General features: G+C 31.2%; 3 protein-coding genes across 4 annotated transcripts; 2 read left to right on the top strand and 1 right to left on the bottom strand.

Annotated features, from left to right (window-relative positions):
* Window positions 1-4,317: 4,317 nt before the first annotated feature.
* Window positions 4,318-5,207, top strand: LOC114372919. The gene has a single exon (XM_028330481.1). The coding sequence runs from the start codon at window positions 4,566-4,568 to the stop codon at window positions 4,977-4,979; it is 414 nt and encodes a 137-aa protein (XP_028186282.1). The 5' UTR covers window positions 4,318-4,565; the 3' UTR covers window positions 4,980-5,207.
* Window positions 5,208-6,072: 865 nt separating this feature from the next.
* LOC114374860 lies at window positions 6,073-7,658 on the bottom strand. Of its 2 annotated transcripts, XM_028332575.1 has the most exons (4): window positions 7,488-7,654; window positions 7,284-7,385; window positions 6,797-6,868; window positions 6,073-6,411 (listed from the first exon to the last, which is right to left on the bottom strand). In XM_028332575.1, exons 1-4 carry the CDS (start codon window positions 7,506-7,508, stop codon window positions 6,295-6,297), a joined length of 312 nt encoding a protein of 103 aa, XP_028188376.1. In that variant the 5' UTR covers window positions 7,509-7,654; the 3' UTR covers window positions 6,073-6,294. The 2 variants fall into 2 exon arrangements, with proteins under 2 accessions (XP_028188376.1, XP_028188377.1); XM_028332576.1 differs by lacking the exon at window positions 6,797-6,868 and having other exon boundaries at window positions 7,488-7,658.
* A 2,277-nt stretch (window positions 7,659-9,935) lies between these two features.
* Window positions 9,936-14,526, top strand: LOC114376395 (protein disulfide isomerase-like 1-4). Its single transcript, XM_028334486.1, has 12 exons — window positions 9,936-10,665; window positions 10,783-10,912; window positions 11,379-11,544; window positions 12,167-12,285; window positions 12,404-12,484; window positions 12,791-12,877; window positions 13,003-13,077; window positions 13,208-13,276; window positions 13,354-13,434; window positions 13,520-13,654; window positions 13,806-13,862; window positions 13,973-14,526. Exons 1-12 carry the CDS (start codon window positions 10,076-10,078, stop codon window positions 14,141-14,143), a joined length of 1,761 nt encoding a protein of 586 aa, XP_028190287.1. The 5' UTR covers window positions 9,936-10,075; the 3' UTR covers window positions 14,144-14,526.
* The last annotated feature ends 1,821 nt before the right edge of the window (window positions 14,527-16,347 follow it).

The raw sequence follows: 16,347 nt of genomic DNA on the forward strand, positions 1-16,347 counted from the left end.
TTGTGGCCATTTGTTTTATCACTATGCATCCGATTAACTAGGTGTATGTTATTTGTTTTAAAAACTTGATTATGTTTTATTATTTACGAGCATAATTTGTGTTGATTAAGGCATTCATCGTTACCATACTATTATGGTTAAACCCATTTAAGAGCACTTGTCATCTTCAACTATCCATAAATTCATAATATTCAAATTTCAAATTATATAGATTAATAATTATTGCACAAATGATGGTTTAACATTTTTTTAAAACATTTTTAGATAAGTTAAATCACCCAACACGAAAATCAGAAAAAATATAATAAGATGATTTTTTTTTAAGGTTATGATAAGATTCTCGTTGAGTTAGCCAAATAATATGATTATGAATTTGAAGAAAATTAGAGAAAACAAGACTTGGATGGATTGACTCCTTATCATTAAGCCGATAAAGTCATCAAAAATAATCAAAAGAAATAAATAATTAAACAAGTGTAAGGAAGGAAATGAAAGGTAAAAGAAAAAAAACTTTCGGTTTGTTGGCATATTCTATCCTCAAGAGGCATATTCATACTCAAGGAACATGAAGGTGACGGAACATGTGAGATTATTTTAGAAAAGAACAGTCATAATCATGCAATGGTTAGCTAAGTATCTTAAGAAAAAGTAAGATTCTGACATATTAGCAACTTATGGAGCTTCATTAGTCTAGTAAGTTCCATTAGTCCTGTAATGATCATATTTCATATTAAGTCCTACCTGTTACTTGGGAAGTCTCTCGAACTCAAAGCAACCACGTATTTTCAAATTTTCTTAGATAGTGTTTGATTATTTTCATCTTGGATATATTTAAGATAAAAATTTTAAAAATTAATATGAGTTCTTACATCTTTACATTTTATGTTAATTAAAATTTTTTATTTCATTTAATTTTTTTTCACTTTCATACCTTTATTCTTTTAAACTAAGCAGGCCCACAGATTTAACTATAATGCTGGTAAAAAAATCCTTAAAAGAAGTTTACATAGATAAAAGATTTGTAAAAAGTTAAAAACAAAAAATAGTCAAACTACTATTTGAATTAAAGTAAACATCTATTTTCTTTCTAGAGATTTGTGTTGTCTAATAGTTTTAGACCATTTCTTGTATTATTTAATATTTTTATTCATATACCATATACCAGGATGGGAGCATCCAGTGGATGGAAGTGGGTCAACCCATGAAAACATCTATTTTCTTCCTAGGAATTTCTTGTGTTGTCTAATAGTTTTAGACCATTTTTTGTATTATTTAATATTTTTATTCATATTAGATATGGTTATATTTATCTGTTATTATATAAATTTATATGTGAATTAAATATAAATTAAAAAATTTAGTGTTATATATAACGATATTAAATATCTTTAAATATAATTAATTTGTTAGTTCAATTGGTTAAAAAGTCATGTTAAACAATTTGAAGTGTACAAGCTTTGAAGTATATAAACTGTGAGACCTAATTTAAATATTAATATTTTCTCTAGCAATCAAACACACTTTAGATTTTATAAATGTCATTTAAAATTCTTGTGTAAATTGAATCAATAAGATATTAACTTTATTTATATGAGTTTATCTAAACAATGATAAATTGAATTGGTGTTGCCATTAATGGTGGTAAAGGAGTGAGTGAAATAATGCGTGAATGCGGTCCCCGATTACATCACTATCAATAGATATAAACCTGAACTGAACATAAAAGTATGCTCAACCATCTAGATTATAACTAATCTTGAGATATTATATATATATATATATATATATATATATATATATATCACAATCCTCAACTCATTTTTTTTTTAATTATTTATAAGATCTAAAACATAACAATGATACATATGTATAATGTGTTAATATTTAAAGAAATATTTTTAGTCAAATTAAATGAAAAATGAAACAAGGAAATAAATCCAAGGAGTAGGCTCCAATGTTGTCCATGTTTGTGTATTCTAGATTATCAATCACCTTTGGTATAGTTGCAATTAGTAACCTAAATGTTTTTGTTGGAAGGTATTATATTATATCTTCAAAAATTATGATTAAGAATAATATTTGTAAGTATATTTAAAAAGATGTTTAATTACATCTTAATATCTATATGAATATCTTTTAAATTCAAAATAATTTAAATAAAAAATAAATTGAAAAAGAAAATTACTGATATCTTAAAAAATAATTATTTTTTTCATGTGATATTACTTTCTAATGGAAATAAAAAATGTAAGAAAGTAAGGTAAAAATTAGAATTATCACATTTGTAGGAATCAATAACAAACACCCTCCTAAAATTTTAGTGATTGATCTTGAAAGTAAGAGGTCATTTAAGTTGAATAATATATTTTTGTTATTTTACAGTTTAAAGTAAAAAAAAAAATTCTACAAACTCAACCATCAGAACAATATACACTGTATACTTTCCATTATTTATTGTATATTTTTATACAAGACACACACTTTATGTGCGTAAGAAGAGAAAAAGTTCATATTCTTAAAATAGTAAATAAAATATACCTAATAGTTAATAATTTAAAGAAGTAAATGAATAATTTAAGAGTTTGAACCTAAATAAAAATCAAATAGATTTTAAAATTTTTTTAGGATTTCATTTAACTATCAAATACATGAAACTAACATTTTTGTTCCTAGTCCAGCAACTAAAGGGATAATCATATATATTTAGAGAACAAAATAATAATAAAAATGATTAATTTTAGAAACTTAAATGAAACCCAAATAAAATTTATGAAATTATTTTGATTATTTTTAGTTTCAGATATTAATGTGGCACAAGATATAAATTGGCTTTTTACTCTAAAAGAAAATATATTGAGAAGTGTTACTAGTATTTTTTTTATATAAAACTCTATAAATCAAAAGATATAAAATTATGTGATTTTATTCAATAAATTTTTATTTAGAATCTCTAACAGCTGAAGTTAATACTAAGGATTAAAGAGAGTCACAAAAACCATCCACTCTTCTGCCCAAAGGCGTGAGATAGAAGTGAAAAGAGCGGTACAAAAGGATAGAAAGCATGGAAGTGACATGAGTTTTTAATTAACATCACTATGACTTTCACATTTAGTGTGTGTGTGGCTGAGTAGGAAAAATAACATTGGAATGCATTTGGTAAGTATTCACTATTCAGCTCTTGCATGCGTTTTGTGCCCTCGCAATAATGTGACGGGGCTGGCCAGCAAGGGCCTTTGCTGCTTCTCTAAGCTAAGGTAATCTTATGCTTTAATTACTTACAGCTTTCCACTTATCGAGAAAGCAATGCATAAAACTTTTCACTTACTGCTTAATAATAATAATATGCACGGGCATTAATTAAGCCTCTTCCTCATAGGCTATTTATGATTTTTTTTTATAAAAAAACTGGTATTTGATTATTAACATAGTAACACGTGTGGACAGACCTTGGGAGAGTGAGATTGTAAGATGTAACATAACAATTACTCCTTCAATTTCATATTAGATGTGTTTTTTTTTCTATATTATATGTGTTTTAGTTTGTCAAAAAATATTTGTAACTTTGAGAAATTAAGAAATTATTATTTTCTCAACATGATTCTCATTTATTAGTATCTCATCTGAATATTTAAATGAATTTATAATTACATTAGAATTTTTTTAATAAGGGTACTAAAACTAAATAATGAGACAGAGTGGAATACTCTAATAATCTAATATCATGCTAAAATACCCAGATGCTTTGAATACTATGCACATATACAGATTTCTCTTTGTCTCTCAAGGTGGATGATTAATTCTCTATTTGTGTTAAGGATGTCTATGTTTCAATGATTTTATCCACTAGTCCTGTTTAGTGCTTACTAAGTATTGTATGCATTAGAGTAAGACACTCGAGCACAACCATGAAAAGATAAGTACTCTAGTTCTTACTCAAGTATAAGCATTATTCTGTCAATTGTCTGTGTGGTCCTTTTAGTTCTGTGAGGACTTGATTTCGATGATAGAATAATCCATTGGTGACATAATTTTCTTAGAAATTTTTAAATCTTTGTTGAAGTTGATTTTTTTTTCTTATCGTGGGATAGAATTAATGAGCCTTCACTTAGTTTAAATTTTTGCGAGCTACCCCTCCCTACTACCCCAGAAAAGGTATCAGCTTCATTATTCCTCAAGTACAAACATCTTTTTTCCTTAGAGCCACCTCAAAATAATAAAATAAAGCACTAAACCTGTGTTGTTATAAGAACTCTCATGACAGTAATGCCACTGCTGCTTCAATCAATGTAATCTTTAAAGGGGTGTAATTGTGCAACCATTGATGTACTTAATTTGAAACATAAAACCACGGGCAGTTTGGGAATTGCGAAGGTTTCAATGTTGGGATTAGGGCTGCTGAAAGCAAAATCCACAATTATGTCCCCTCTCACTCATTAGTCCAAGGAACAACCACTTCTTCAGGACCTCAAGACATTTATAAAAGCCAGTGCAATCACCTACAAGTTTTATCCAAAAGCCACCTCTTTTTCTGCTTCCAAGTGACTTTCACAACCAAAGAGACAAAGATGAGTCCCATTGGCTTGTCCTTCCTCTTCTTCCTTCCTTTAGCACTTCTCTCTATTGCCAGAGGTCAAGAAAGAGCTCCTCATGGGCTTGTTTATGAGAGTCCTGTACCTTTTCCACCAGCAGCATATGACTTCTTTCATCCCAATGCTCAAAAGCCTGAGAAAGAAGAGCCATGTGCTGCATCCAAATGTTCACCACTGCCTCTAGCAGCTCAAGTGGATGCCACTCAAATATATGAAAACAAAGCTTCAGAAACACAGAAAGATGGGAAACAAATAGGAGCTGGGGGGGTAGCTGGCATTATCACTGCTGTTGCTTTTGCTGTGCTTTTAGCCATGGGAATCTACTATGTAAAGGTCACTCGCCAAGCCAACATGAGTAGAGCCAGTAATAGTGTTCAATCTCATGCTTGATGTGCTTTATTTAATCACATAAAAACCTCAGCTTAGAGCAAGGCATAAATACTCTTCCAGTTTGCCCAAATTCCCAAAATATTGTTTCCTTAACCATATATATGTGTGTGTATGTATCTCACTCTCTTATTTCTTAGCACTAGTTCCATTTCCCCTTGTTTGTGGTTAACAATGTAACTACGGCTGTGATAGTGATTGATATCAAATTTGGATTTTTTACATATTTCATAGTCATGTGTTTCCAATTTCTTGCTACTGAAAATAATAAGATAAAATCAATGTGAAGCAACATCAGATACAAAATAGCAGGTCTATTACAGAACCTACCTGGAACTGGATGGTATCAAAATACAAGAGTGTTGGCAACACACTCTTTCAGAAACACTCTTACTGGTTAAAATTATGTGACCCACATATTTAGTGGGACATACATGAAATTCACTCAATAGGAGAGTGTCAAAAAAAGTGTTAGAAGCATTTCTCAACGTACAATAAGCTGTGAACATGAATCCTGAACCCATTACAAGCAGACAAACAATAAAATTAAATTCCACAAACACTTTGAGTTTTGAGAGGCTTCTTGTCGGTGATACTAAACCTAAGGCCATATCTTATCTCTTTAATCAGACCAAAATTAGCTAGTACCATCAAGTCAGGCGCATAGAAATATAAATATTCTTCTGCACAAATTATTGTCACTGTATATTTTCTACTGATTAAGAAGAGTTATATTTACGATTAAATTTTATAAAAGAAACAAATACAAAAGAAAAAAAATCCAGATCATTGGATTTCACTATTTGACATCCTAATTGAAGTAATTTCTATTTTAAAGTATTTGAACCAAAATCAAAACAATATTGAAGTGGTTTATTCTTTAGGATCTATTGATATTCTATCTTAGAACTTGAACACGAGAACTATCGAAACTCCGAAGCATTAGAATCACATCAAGACAATGCCGACCAGTGAGTGAATCATTACGTGCAATTTACACTTTTATTGACAACAGACACCAGTAACATGCTAAGAGAATGCCAATTCATAGAGACAAAGTCAATGTAAGTAAATTCTAATATTTAGAAATTAGTAGTGCTCCAAGGAAGAAGAATCAGGTATCTTGATTCATATATTAAAGCAACACAAAAGTATTGCAGAAAACATTACACTGGTTTTTAAACATCGTCAGCACTGCCCATGTGCACAACCATTTAACAAACTATTTAGAATAAGGCAAAAATAAGGCCAAGTATTGTATGTTTTGATATCAAAATTACAAGAGATGGTACTAAAAATAAAATCACTCATAACATTTCTACCATCCACGTGAGCTGAGAGACTTTATCAAAGGTCCAAATGTCTGATCCACAGTTTTGTTCCATACATGTGCAAATTCAGAACGTGACTTCTTCCCAAATATAGGTTCTTTAACCTAATAGAGCATGAAAGCCGAAAGGTTAGAATTTAAGTGTCAAATCAAAATAAAAGGTTTTAAGTCAAGGGTGACAATACATGATAGATTGAATGCCCAGTATTCCAAGTATATTGCAACTCGTGCATGTGGAGTTTAAATTAGATGGAAATTCTTGCAAGTATAAGAAATAAGTATAGTAAAACACATGAATGTTCAAATTATTGTGCAAGGGTGTGTAAAAGTGAGTGAGGCTTTATCAATTTAGAAAAACAAACCATGCTATGGTATAATGCTGATGCATATACACGGCTTCATTAAAAAAACAAACTTATTTATCTGCTTCTTATATCTCATCATATATAATTATTCTCCAGCAAACTTCACATCATGCACAAAGACATACATGAACATGGTGAACAATTCCATCTCTCATTTTGAATCCTTCCCATGCAGTGAAGTGTGGCAGTATAACCAACTACATAAAAAAAAAATGGAAGCAGCGTGGTGGTTTCAGTGACTAAGTGCATGCTCAAGGGAATGTTTCAGCTCCCTAAATGCACACCGACATACCATAAACATGATTTTACAAAAGAAAAAAGGTTGAATTGTAGCAAACTAAAAATAAAGTTTTCTCCTAAAAGCACATTTACCTACATTACATTGATGTATACTTTGCTCCCCCGACACAACAAATTATAAGGAGAAAAAAAATCACAGAATTAGGCCCAAACCCGCAGGACACACCACAGTCCACTCATTCATCAAAGAGTCAATAATAATGCTAATTTAATTTTTCTATCGAATATCTGTGAATCCATCTATGAAATCGGATAACTTGAATAAAGAGGAATAATATGAAAAAGAAAGGGAAAGCCGAGAGCGTGTGGTACCTGAGATTGGGAATCGGAAATAGAAGCGTAGATGTATCTGCGTTGCTCAAACACAACAACTCCCGTCAATACAACTCCCAATGAAGCTCCCAGAAGCCGTTCCTATTTCCCAACCCAAATCCACCACCATTAAATTTCATACTTTTGAATTGAAACAAAAAACAGAACCCTAAATTGATTATGTTAGAGGAGAGGAATACATACCTGGGTGAGAATGCTAATCATCCTTTTCCTTTTGTTTTGTTTTCCTGCGACAGATTTATCGAAACAATGCTCCTGAGCTTTCAATTGCGCTGTCTGAACCCCCAACAACGACCACGATCTTGCTTCGGGAAAAGGCTTTGCTCCTCCACGACGTCGTATTCAACGCTTGCTTCTCCAGTCTTGGGCCTGTTTGTTGGACTGCCCAAACCACCGAGGGCCCATATAATGCAATTGAAATAAACTAAAATTTTATTAAAAATGCTATTACCTGGATTATACCTTAATGATGTTTCTTAAGATCATTTTTTTTATAAATTAAATTTATTAAAAACGATGTAGTTGAGTACAAGCCTACAAGGTATACCCAACCCACAAGATTTATAACATAAATAAATACATTGAAAGCACCCAATGTCACTTGTGGTGGCTGTGGTTAACACCCGACAAATATACACGATTTAAAATGCATGTTTAGATACTATAATTCTCCCCCTCTTTAGCCATCCGTGGAACTTCAAACTACATTGCATAGATCTGGTTCATTAACATGTTTATTAAGATCATATTGCCTCCTTAGCAAACAAACCTTCCTAGCCAAAATTTACAGGGAGTTGGCAAACGAAGCTTGTAAGTCCAACATTAAGATAGTTTATTTTAGATGGCAATTTTCTAGGATGATCTATAGTACACAAAAATAATCAATATTTATCAAGATTATACAATCTTATGGTTTTCTTTTTATGTGCAATCTTATGGCTGTTTGTTACCACTAAAATTGTGAATTGAATTGTCTTATATCACACATTCATATTATTCATTAATGATCATGTGATATATATTTAATTATATCATATTGATAATAATTCTAAGATGATATGTGACATATATAGTACGATTATAAATATTAAATGTTTTCAAAGGTTACTTTAAGAATTAAAATTAGTATACAAACTAAAAAGATTAAAACCACCTTAAACCGAATAAATACACATTTAACAAATAAAAACTTAAAATTTATCTCATATGTTTCACATATTAAATAGGTTAATATTAATTTATTCGAGTAGCTTAAAATATTATTTGATTAAATTGAACGTGTTTAGTAACCAAGTTTATTCCACTAACTTTCTAGTTTATTTTATCTTGATCAAATTTTGCTAGGAAAGTAAGTTAACTTATAATTTTATAACCTTTTCATTTATTTTTATTGATTTTAATATACTTGTCCTTTTTTGTTATCATAGCTATTTATTAAGTTATTATATTATTTTTGTACTTACAAAATTTAAACTTGTCCTATTTCACAGTGGACGTGGTTAATTTGGACTCCAAGATCTTGTATATCTGATCAAGAGTTTCCTTTATTAAGAGGATAAGAGAACAATCTATAAAACAAAAAATTTGACACTTAAGGTAGGAGAGTACTATTGAATATGAAAGAAGTGAGATGAAACTTAATACTTATAGAATGGAATGAGAGCTTGTAGATAATAACAAATAGATAAAGTGTGACTTCCATAAATAATTGACTATCTCCATGAGATAAAGAAATGGTAATATATTCAAATAATATAACAATTAGAGATAATTTATTAGTCAAGAGTCCTATTATTATATAACGTCTATGTTCCTATGCATGTGAAGGGTTAATGTGTGTCTTTTGGAATACACATAACTTGACACATATATTTTGTAGATTTTGGATAGTATAATTCTCTTGTACTATTTTAATATATTTATTAAGTAATTATTTTTTAAAACAAAATATGTTTTTTAATATAATAAAAAAGCTAAAATTATATAAAAATCATAAATATATATTCTCCTATCTCATCTAACAACTACCAATCATTTAATTAATAAAAATTTACTAGTTACATTGTTTTTATCTACCGAAATTGAACTAAGGTATCAATATATTTATAATAATTAAAACACATTACTCAACTAATTAAATTACTCTAAGAAAAAACTAATTGAGTTAGAATTTTTAATATATCATAAGTTCCATTTGATTTAATAAATTAACTGATAAACTTTTAATTTTTATCAAACAACTAACTTATTATTACCTTTAAAGTATACTAGTATTAACATATAGCCTCTCTTTTTTTGTTTTAATTAACTTATGGCCTTTAAAGTAACTTATGAGATAATTTTGACATATAGCCATATATTATACTTTTTAGAATAAGATAATATTTGAAATGATAGAAAAAAATTATATTTTATTATTTAAATTTGGAAAATAAGAATTATTCAGCTTGTTTTATTAATTACCTTTATTTTTCTCTTTCTGATTTAAAAGAAGTGAGATGAAATAAAAAATTTATTCTATTATTACATTACATAATAAAATATAGTATTAGTTCCATTCTATTACTATATGGCAACTCTTTTAATCAATACAAATATAGTATTAGTCCAAGGACAGTTCATACTTGATTGAGATGTATGTCAAATCCGACAACTCATATAGTGAATTAATTTACTCACTATACTAACTCCTAACTCCTACTTGACCTACATTTCTATTTCCCCGGCGAAGCTATTCGATCTCGATCTCAATTTCCAATCCACAGATCACAATGCTAACTCGTAAACGACTCGTCGTTTCTCTCTCTCTCGCCACTCTCCTTCTCTTCTCATCCCTCTCTCTCTCTCTCTGCGATAAAACCCCCCCTCAAAACGACAACAAAAAAAACAACAACGACGACGACGAAGATCTCAGCTTCCTCGAGGAATCCGATGACGCTGCCACCACTTCTCACCAAGGCCATTTTCCAGATCCCGACGAGTTCGACGAGGACGACGGCGACGACGAGGACGACTTCGGCGACTTCGCTGGCTTCGACCACTCGTCGGAGGAGGCGTTCAAGGAGCCCGAGGTGGACGACAAGGACGTCGTCGTTTTGAAGGAGCGCAACTTCACCACCGTCGTCGAGAACAACCGCTTCGTCATGGTCGAGTTCTACGCGCCCTGGTGCGGCCACTGCCAGGCCCTCGCGCCGGAGTACGCCGCCGCCGCCACCGAGCTCAAGCCCGACGGCGTCGTTCTCGCCAAGGTCGACGCCACCGTCGAAAACGAATTGGCGAACGAGTACGACGTTCAGGGTTTCCCCACCGTCTTCTTCTTCGTCGATGGGGTCCACAAACCCTACACTGGCCAAAGAACCAAGTAAAACTCGCTGCATGTTTTGGATCTTCGAATTTCGTTCTCAATTAAGTGTAATTGCTTTTTGAATTTTCAATTGGAGTTGACTGTTTGACTTTTTTTTGTTGCATTGCAATGCAGAGACGCTATAGTGACATGGATTAAGAAGAAGATAGGACCTGGTGTGTCCAACATTACTACGGTGGAAGAAGCTGAACGTGTATTGACCGCGGGAAGCAAAGTTGTTTTGGGCTTCCTTAACTCTTTGGTTGTAAGTTTTCAAATTCTATTTGCCAGTTGAATTTATTTGGCAATTTAAGTGTCTATTTCAATATAGGTTTATGTTTAGAATGTAATTTCTATGCACTTATAGTGGAAAAGGATTAAATAAAAAATCATGATAGTTATGGTTTTAAGGTAATTATTGTTAAAGTCAACAAACTTATCATACATGCATGTGTGCAATTGGACGACAATGTAAAATCCAGCGCATAGACTGTTTTCTCTTATGTTTATCATGATCATACTACGGTAAGTTTTGTGCAAAAATTAGATAGAGTGATACACTGCTTCAATTCCTAATCTATCAGTGTAATATAAGGGCGGTTTGCTGTTGACTGTTGTTGGTTCTCTAGATTAGACTTAGAGGATCTGAGCTTTTGATAATTCAATCTATGATACTGTTTGTTGTTAGGCTTTATGCTTTGCTTAATGCTTATCTCTGTTATAATGTGCAGGGTGCAGAGAGTGACGAACTGGCTGCAGCATCAAAGCTTGAGGATGATGTCAATTTTTATCAAACTGTGGTAGCTGATGTGGCGAAGCTTTTCCATATTGATGCAAGTGTTAAACGCCCTGCTTTGATCTTGCTCAAGAAAGAGGAGGAGAAATTGAACCATTTTGGTTTGTTCCTTATACTTCTCCCTCCTTTCCCTTTGAAAAAAAGAGACAATTATTATGGGCAACTGCGAAATTGCATTGCCATGTAGATATAGGAATTACTAGAACAGCTATGTTATTCACATATCTTTTTCCACAGTGACAATTTTTATAGAGGGTTCTAAGAATATGAATTTGAATATTTTTTTTTTATATTATTAGTCGATGTTTCTCTAAAACACTTTTTTCATGCCAAAGATTAAATATCTCAAACAAAAAGTTTGCAGTTCAGTGGTCTATAATACTATTTTTAAATTTAAGTTTGAGTCAAATTCAATTCCACAAAACTGTCTTGTAAGACAAGAGTTGTTCTTCACTTATATACACTTACTAGTCGATGTAAAATCTCGTATGACTATTGCATCATCTATTATATCTCATATTTTTTTTTCTTTTTTTTTTCTCTTAGTTATATAATTTTTGTACGAATTGTTCTACAAATAAAATTTCTAATGGCAACTTAAGAAGCAACACCAGGGTCTTCTATACTGTTTTTGCTGTTCTGTCTGTCACAAGTTTGGTGAGGGATATTAATGATTATGGTCCCATGTTTTAGTGTTTTACCAATGGGTCCTCCTTACTGCAGATGGCCAATTTGTAAAAGCTGAAATAGCTGATTTTGTAACCTCCAACAAGCTTCCTTTGGTTACAACTTTTACTAGAGAAAGTGCCCCGGTAATCTTTGAAAGTCAAATCAAGAAACAAGTAATTACTTATACTTCTGCATCTTTCTTTTATTGTCAATCTAGGAACAAATATTCCTTGAAAATTGGAATCGTGACAGACTTCTAACCTTGTTGTGTGTTAAAAATTTCACTTTTAGTTGTTGCTGTTTGTGACTTCAAATGATACAGAGAAGTTTGTTCCAGTATTTAAAGAAGCAGCAAAAATTTTCAAGGGGAAGGTATATTTCCTTACATATGCTAGTATTTTACACACTGTCATTGCATTCTTTATCTATAGTCTAGACAAGTTTTATATATTGCTAATGCTGAGTGCTGAATCTTCAGATATCTCAAATTTGATCTTTCTTTCTGTTGTTCATTCATACATTTTCTCATAATAGTCCCATTTATCATTTAAAAATTAAGAAATCATAAATTTTAGTTTGCTTACTTTTAATTATAACTCATTCACCCATCCTTCCCCCCCCAAAATATTTCGTTTTTTGGTCAATAATGTATTTCTACTGTACGCTGATCTGTTGCAGCTGATCTTTGTTCATGTGGAATCGGATAATGAAGATGTAGGAAAGCCTGTTGCAGATTATTTTGGTATCGCAGGGAATGGTCCCAAAGTAATAATTTCCCCTCTCTTCTTAATTTTATTTTAGTGGTTGAGTCACGGGATTCTTCTCTTGTTAAAGTCGTTCAGATTCAAAATAGGAAGTAAATTAGGTAACTGATGAAATTTCCAATATAGGTACTTGCATTCACAGGAAATGATGATGGAAGAAAATTTTTGCTTGATGGAGAGGTGACTATTGACACAATTACGGTACTCTTCTCTTTCTTCCTGCTTAGGGGGCTCTGTTCATTTTTATGGAACATGCATAAATGCTTTCTTCTGTTTTAGAAAGTCTTGGAAGAGATTGTGGCTAAAAATCTGTATTCTTATTTTTTCTCAGGCGTTTGGGAATGATTTCCTTGAAGACAAGCTAAAACCTTTCCTCAAGTCAGATCCAGTTCCTGAAAGCGTAAGTTATTTTGTTATCAGTCCGTGTTCCATTGGCCAAAATTTTCATGTCTGACATGTTTTCTTACTTGATGACAGAATGATGGTGATGTGAAAATAGTTGTTGGTAATAACTTTGATGAAATTGTCTTGGATGAGTCAAAGGATGTTCTGCTTGAGGTACAATTCTAACTCATAAGTTTCCAAGTCATGTATTTGCATGTGCAGCTTGTTCGTGTTAATCTAATGTTTGTTGTAATATTAGATTTATGCTCCCTGGTGTGGCCACTGCCAAGCTCTGGAACCAACATACAACAAGCTTGCTAAACATCTTCGCAGCATTGAGTCTATTGTTATAGCCAAGATGGACGGAACAACAAATGAGCATCCCAGGGCCAAAGTAAAACCAAATTTAAACTAGATGTTGACAGAATATACTAGAGTTTGTGCTATTGCTATTGTGAATAATTGGCATTTGCTCTAACTCTTGGCGTGTTTTGAATTTTCATGAATGCATGAGTATTAACCGAGTTATGTTCTCCACTTTGCAGTCTGATGGATTCCCCACTCTTCTCTTCTTCCCAGCAGGAAACAAGAGTTCTGACCCTGTACGTTATTATTAAATGACACTGCACAGGTTTTCTATTCAGCTATCCTGGATTAGCATGCACTGTATCACTAGATGATCTAATATGTATCTGTTTCATTGTATATGCAGATTCCTGTTGATGTGGACCGTACAGTGAAAGACTTTTATAAGTTCCTCAGGAAACATGCATCAATCCCATTCCAGCTCCAGAAACCAGCCTCAACTACTAAAACCGCCAGTGAGAGTTCTGATGTCAAGGAGAGCCAAAGCAGCACCACCGAAGTGAAGGATGAATTATGAGAGATAAAGGATATTTCTATTTATAAAGATATATGATTCAGACAGATGATAACCGAGTGAAAAGGTGCTTAGCAAAGAAAGTGACACAACGATTGGGTGAGAAAGCCGTCTATTTTTCCTCACCCTTCCAAAAGACAACTAGCCAAGTAGAGAGAGGGTAGTGAAAAAATGAGGTAACCTGTGTATTAGTTTCTTCAACTTTTACATGTTTGAGTATTAGAATTTTGGTTGAGACTTTAATTTTAAAAATGGCTCGAAATTTTATTTTATCTGCAGTCAATTTTATTTTCGGTGTCAGATTATTTGGTTATTTTTGCCCTTAGTAGGTTAAGCTAGTTGATAAAAAAATTGAACTTTCATTAAAGAATGGGTTTGACATGCAAGGCAAATTGCATGGATTGTGTTGTTATTTGCTTGTACAAAAGTTATTTTAAATATTTCACAAACTACCGACAAAAAGGCATTTCATAAACTCAACTTAAGTCAATTACCGATCATTCAGAAATTTTCAATTCCCAAATTCGTAGTGACACCATCCCCTGAATCAAGGGTGGTACTGTCCGATTGCTCTGTTTTTTATACGTAGCTGTCTTTGCAAAAGGCTAAGGGTGTCGAAACAAGTTCGGCCTGATGGGTCGATATGCATAACCAGTACAAATGGGTTGGGTTTCAGTTCAATCTACCAATCCGAAACAGGTTGGGTTGGGTTGACACGTTTAACTTGCCAATCATTAAAATATAGGTCAAATTTCTCTACTCCCAATACAATAAATCATCCAAGATCAATGCCGACAATGAGAATGAAGTATTTGAATAACTCAAAAAGGAACTATTCCTTGAATGCGGGAATCTCATTTTTCTTAAAGTTTTTCATTGATGATCAATGAAATTCATCTATCTAAAGAACGAGTTAAAAAATGACCAGAAGCAAGCTGAACTTCCCTAAAATGCTAACGAACAACTCCTTGCAAAGACCAAACTAAGATGGCAAAAAAAAAAAAAAAAAAAAGCTTGGCTACAAGTGACTCTTGTTAAAAGGATCAAAAACAAACTTGGCTTTCTTATATCGCTAACAAGCTACTCCTCGGAAAGGCCAAGATAAGAGAATGTGGTAGTAATTACTCTCTCTAGACTTAATTATAAGAAGAAAAGAAGTTTGATGGACTTAAATAGCATTCTAAAAATATCGTTCAATTATTTTTATATTAAATTCTAATAAATGACATTTTTGAAAAAAAATATTTTTAAATATGATTAGTAGAATTAAATGATGTTAATCAACTTTTGTGTTGATAAATTTATGAGATAAAATATTGGATATTCATTCAATCACAATAATTTATTATATATGATAAGTTTTACATAGTCGATGCATTAACTCCAACTTTATTTTGTTTATATATATAAGATATGATTCTTCTTTTTATTGGTAAACATATATTCTTCTTTTTAACATTATATTTTATTTCCTTAAAAACATTTTGTTTATTGCAATTTTTAATATTATATTATTTTTTTAATAAATATTTGACTTTTAAGACAAAAATTTATAAGAATATAAAGTTGGTAATGAATATTTGTTTATATTTATTACAAGATAAAACAAATAATGTAATGTTAAAAAGTTGTCATAAATAGTATAATGTAAAATGAAGAGTGAGTTTAAAAAATATTTCAGTCAATTTTTAATTTTTTTACTACTTGGAAATTATGTTTCATTGTTTGATAAAATAATTTTTTTTAGTAGTTTCTAATATTTTTTAAAACGTTACGAGAAGTAATATTTTTTAAAACATTAATCTCTAACTTTATATTTATTCTCTTTTTTCTTGAACAATTATTATATTTTCCTTTTAACTTTTTCTATTATTTTATGTTAATTTATGTAATTTTATATTTTTTAACTATTTAAACAAACAATTTTATCAAACACTTGTGATTCAATAATGTAGTTTTTCAACTTCCCGTTGACTTTCTGCTACCAAAAAAACTATTTTTTTTAATTTTTAGTTAAATTTCTAGTTAGTTTTACGAAACATGGCTTAAACAATAAACAAAAATTTAATTAAGTATTAGAAAGTAATAAAAGTTGTAATTTTAAATATTCTTTTAAGTAACATTAAAAGAAGTTTAATCTAATGAGATCAAATTATTTATTAAGTATCTATATTTTTATTAAATAAACTTATACATTGATGAAATAA

Source organism: Glycine soja, chromosome 11 (genome assembly GCF_004193775.1).
Source record: "Glycine soja cultivar W05 chromosome 11, ASM419377v2, whole genome shotgun sequence".
In the NCBI taxonomy this organism is placed as follows: Eukaryota; Viridiplantae; Streptophyta; class Magnoliopsida; order Fabales; family Fabaceae; genus Glycine; species Glycine soja.

What these genes read in the sequence shown, in the direction of transcription:
- LOC114372919 (XM_028330481.1), top strand. Translation starts at nt 4,566, where the DNA reads ATGAGTCCCATTGGCTTGTCCTTCCTCTTCTTCCTTCCTTTAGCACTT.
- LOC114374860 (XM_028332575.1), bottom strand. Translation starts at nt 7,508, where the DNA reads ATGATTAGCATTCTCACCCAG. An exon ending in TGATTAGCATTCTCACCCAG is followed by an intron (nt 7,386 to 7,487) that starts GTATGTATTCCT and finishes GTTGGGAAATAG; the next exon opens with GAACGGCTTCTGGGAGCTTC. An exon ending in TTTCCGATTCCCAATCTCAG is followed by an intron (nt 6,869 to 7,283) that starts GTACCACACGCT and finishes TTTTTTATGTAG; the next exon opens with TTGGTTATACTGCCACACTT.
- LOC114376395 (XM_028334486.1), top strand. Translation starts at nt 10,076, where the DNA reads ATGCTAACTCGTAAACGACTCGTCGTTTCTCTCTCTCTCGCCACTCTC. An exon ending in TACACTGGCCAAAGAACCAA is followed by an intron (nt 10,666 to 10,782) that starts GTAAAACTCGCT and finishes ATTGCAATGCAG; the next exon opens with AGACGCTATAGTGACATGGA. An exon ending in TGACTATTGACACAATTACG is followed by an intron (nt 13,078 to 13,207) that starts GTACTCTTCTCT and finishes ATTTTTTCTCAG; the next exon opens with GCGTTTGGGAATGATTTCCT.